This window comes from Plasmodium reichenowi, chromosome 13, assembly GCF_001601855.1.
Source record: "Plasmodium reichenowi strain SY57 chromosome 13, whole genome shotgun sequence".
NCBI classification, from domain to species: domain Eukaryota; phylum Apicomplexa; class Aconoidasida; order Haemosporida; family Plasmodiidae; genus Plasmodium; species Plasmodium reichenowi.
In genome coordinates, this window is record NC_033658.1 from 931,429 (window position 1) to 935,562 (window position 4,134).

General features: G+C 18.4%; 1 protein-coding gene across 1 annotated transcript; it reads left to right on the forward strand.

Annotated features, from left to right (window-relative positions):
- Positions 1-641: 641 nt before the first annotated feature.
- On the forward strand, positions 642-2,393 carry PRSY57_1322500 (plasmepsin V, putative; the record flags this gene model as incomplete). The annotated part of the gene is made up of 1 exon (XM_012909161.2): positions 642-2,393. The coding sequence occupies one exon, from the start codon at positions 642-644 to the stop codon at positions 2,391-2,393; it is 1,752 nt and encodes a 583-aa protein (XP_012764615.2).
- Between the last annotated feature and the right edge of the window lie 1,741 nt (positions 2,394-4,134).

Below are 4,134 nucleotides of genomic sequence, written 5' to 3' on the forward strand. Positions count from 1 at the left end.
TAAAAAAAAAATTTATTTTTTTTTTTTTTTTTTTTTTTTTTTTTATATTTTTTTATTTTTTTAATTTTTTTTTTTTTTTTTTTTTTTTTTTTTTTTTTTTTTTTTTTATCCCTTATAAAGAATAAAATATGATATGATAAAAGCTACGCATATCTTTTATATTTTAATAAAAAAAAAAAATAACATAAAAATAAATATATCCGAAAAGACATTAATTTGTGTAACATAAATATGTAGAATATAATCAATTTTAAAAGTGGACAATGGATAGAAATAAATACAAATATAAAAAGGAAAAAAGAAAAAAAAAGAAACATATTTTTATTTATTAACTTTATTTTTTTATGTCGGATTTGTTCTATCAAATAAAAATATTTTATACAATCATACAAATTTTTTTTTGTAAAATATATATATATATATATATGTATACATGTTAGCTATCCAAAAATCATGACATTTTTTATTATTTGAATAAAATTATATTATTTTTTACAATTTTTTTTTTTATTTTTTTTTATTTTTATCCCTTTAATTTTCCTAGTAGCTTAAATAAGTACCATATAGGCACACACATATATATATATATAATATATATATATATATATATATATATATATATAACTGAACGAAAAAAAAAAATGAATAATTATTTTTTAAGGAAAGAAAATTTTTTTGTATTGTTTTGTTTTGTTTTTGTGAGTATCTTTTTTGTATCAAATGTAACAATAATAAAATGTAATAATGTGGAAAATAAAAATGACAATGTGGGAAAAAAAAATGACAATGTGGAATATAAAAATGACAATGTGGGAAAAAAAATTAACAATGTAAAAAATGCTTCTTCAGATTTGTATAAATACAAATTATATGGTGATATAGATGAATATGCTTATTATTTTCTAGATATAGATATAGGGAAACCATCTCAAAGAATTTCTTTAATTCTAGATACAGGTTCCTCTTCGTTAAGTTTCCCATGTAATGGTTGTAAAGATTGTGGGGTTCATATGGAAAAACCATATAACTTGAATTATTCAAAAACATCATCTATTTTATATTGTAATAAATCTAATTGTCCTTATGGTTTAAAATGTGTAGGAAATAAATGTGAATATCTTCAATCGTATTGTGAAGGGTCTCAAATATATGGTTTTTATTTTTCAGATATTGTTACATTACCATCTTATAATAATAAAAAAAAAATATCTTTTGAAAAATTAATGGGCTGTCATATGCATGAAGAAAGTTTATTTCTACATCAACAAGCCACAGGAGTTCTAGGGTTTAGTTTGACGAAACCGAATGGGGTTCCAACATTTGTTGATTTACTTTTTAAACATACTCCTTCTTTAAAACCGATATATTCTATATGTGTGTCTGAGTATGGCGGTGAATTAATCATAGGTGGTTATGAACCGGATTACTTCTTAAGTAATCAAAAAGAGAAACAAAAAATTGACAAGTCAGATAATAATAATAATAATAATAATAATAATAATAGTAACAAGGGAAACGTTTCTATAAAATTAATAAATAATGATAAAAATGATGATGAGGAAAATAATTCAAAAGATGCAGTTGTATCTAATAATGTTGAAGATATTGTGTGGCAAGCTATTACAAGAAAATATTACTATTACATAAAAATATATGGTTTAGATTTATATGGTACAAACATTATGGATAAAAAAGAATTAGATATGTTAGTAGATTCAGGTAGTACATTTACACATATTCCAGAAAATATTTATAACCAAATAAATTATTATTTAGATATTTTGTGTATACATGATATGACTAATATATATGAAATAAATAAAAGATTAAAACTAACAAATGAGTCATTAAATAAACCATTAGTATATTTTGAGGATTTTAAAACAGCATTAAAAAATATTATTCAAAACGAAAATTTATGTATTAAAATAGTTGATGGAGTACAATGTTGGAAAAGTTTAGAAAACCTACCAAATTTATATATTACCTTGTCGAATAATTATAAAATGATATGGAAACCTAGTTCCTATCTATATAAAAAGGAAAGCTTCTGGTGTAAAGGTTTAGAAAAACAAGTTAATAATAAACCTATTTTAGGGTTAACCTTTTTTAAAAATAAACAAGTTATTTTTGATTTACAACAAAATCAAATTGCATTTGTAGAATCTAAATGCCCATCTAATTTAACATCATCAAGACCAAGAACCTTTAATGAATATAGAGAAAAAGAAAATATCTTCATAAAAGTTTCTTTTATTAATTTATATTGTTTATGGCTATTATTGGCCTTAACCATACTCTTATCTCTTATTCTTTATGTAAGAAAAATGTTTTACATGGATTATTTTCCTTTGAGTGATCAAAATAAATCTCCCATACAGGAATCATCATAAAAACGTTAAAGTGATGAAATAAAAATATATATATGTATATGTATATATGTATGTTCCCGTTCCAAATGCACACATTTTATACTTACATCCATATCTATGTTGTGGTCAACGCAAGACCTTATTTGTCCCTTTTGTTTTTTTCTTAATAAATTAAAAAAATATATAAATCTCATCATTCCATATTATATTGTTTATGTGATTTTATTTTTTTTATTTATTTATAATTTCATTGTTTTTTTTTTTTTTTTGTTTTTATTAATATATAATATTTAATATTGTCAAAATTTTATATATCCATATATTACTTTTGATAGTTGCAAAAAAAAAAAAGGATAAAATAAAATAAATTCATAATATAATGTATCATTTATATATATATATATATATATATATATATGTGTTTACATATTTTGTATATTTTGTATATTTTTAATTTTTTTTTTTTTTTTGTTAAGTATTCATTTTATTAAATGAACAACAAATATTTAAATAAAATGTTAAAAAATTTTTAATTTTAATAAATGTAAAATAAAGAAAAGGACCTAGGACAAATAATTAATATATATGTGTAACTATTTTATTATTCTTATATTTTATTATTCATGGACAAACTAGCCAAAATGCAAAAAAAAAAAAAAAACAAAAAAAAAATTATGAACATTCAGAATATTTTACATTTTTTTTTTAAAAATTACATGATCTTAATATAGGCATATAAAAATTATAATAAAAATAAAAAAGTTTATAAAACGATAAAGAATATTATTTCAATATATGAATACATAATAGATCAAATATATATATATATATATGTATATATGTATGTATTTATTATATGTAATGCCGTTTTTGTTCAATAACGATTATTCCTTTTATTTACCTATATCTTTTTCTTAAAGAAAAACTTCCTTGTTGTAGAATTTTATTTATAAAAATGGTTTTCTCCAATATGAATTTTTTAAAAAAAATAAAATATATATAGATTCAAAGAGAAAAAAAATTCACATGTACATTTGTGTATAATAATAATAAATTGTAACAAGGTATCTATTTTTAATTTTTTTTTTAAATAGTACACATATATATATATATATATAATATATATGTAATATATATATATAATTTTTTATGATTTTTATAAATTATTTTTATAGTGTCAAAATATATTTTAAAGCTTTATAGTATGAATATAATATACAACTTAAGAAATTTATTAATGGAGCATTAAAAAATAAATAAAGATGAGAACTATACAAAAATTTTATACATATGGAAAATGTTCACAAAAATAAATAAACAAAAAAAAATATATATATATATATATATATTTATATTTATATATTTAATTGTTTATTTATATGAAAATTTTAATTATTATTACTCTATTTTTTTTTTGATATAAAAAGAACAATTTGGAAATGTAATACATAGAGGAAATAATTTTGACCTTGTTCTTCATATTTTTTTGTTTTAAGAGTTTATATTTGCATAATTTCCTCTAATATATATATATATATATATATATATATAATATTTATATATTAACATTTTGTGTACCTTATCGTCTTATTATTTCACAGTTAATTTTTTTTTTTTTTTTTTTTTTTTACAATATGAAAAATTATACTTTTTTTTTTTTTTTTTTTTTTTTTTTTTTTGTAAACTTTTTTTTTTTTTTCTATTTTTGGGGTTTTTTTTTAAAAAAAAATTCTTTTATATATAAAAAAAACTTTTTTTTTTT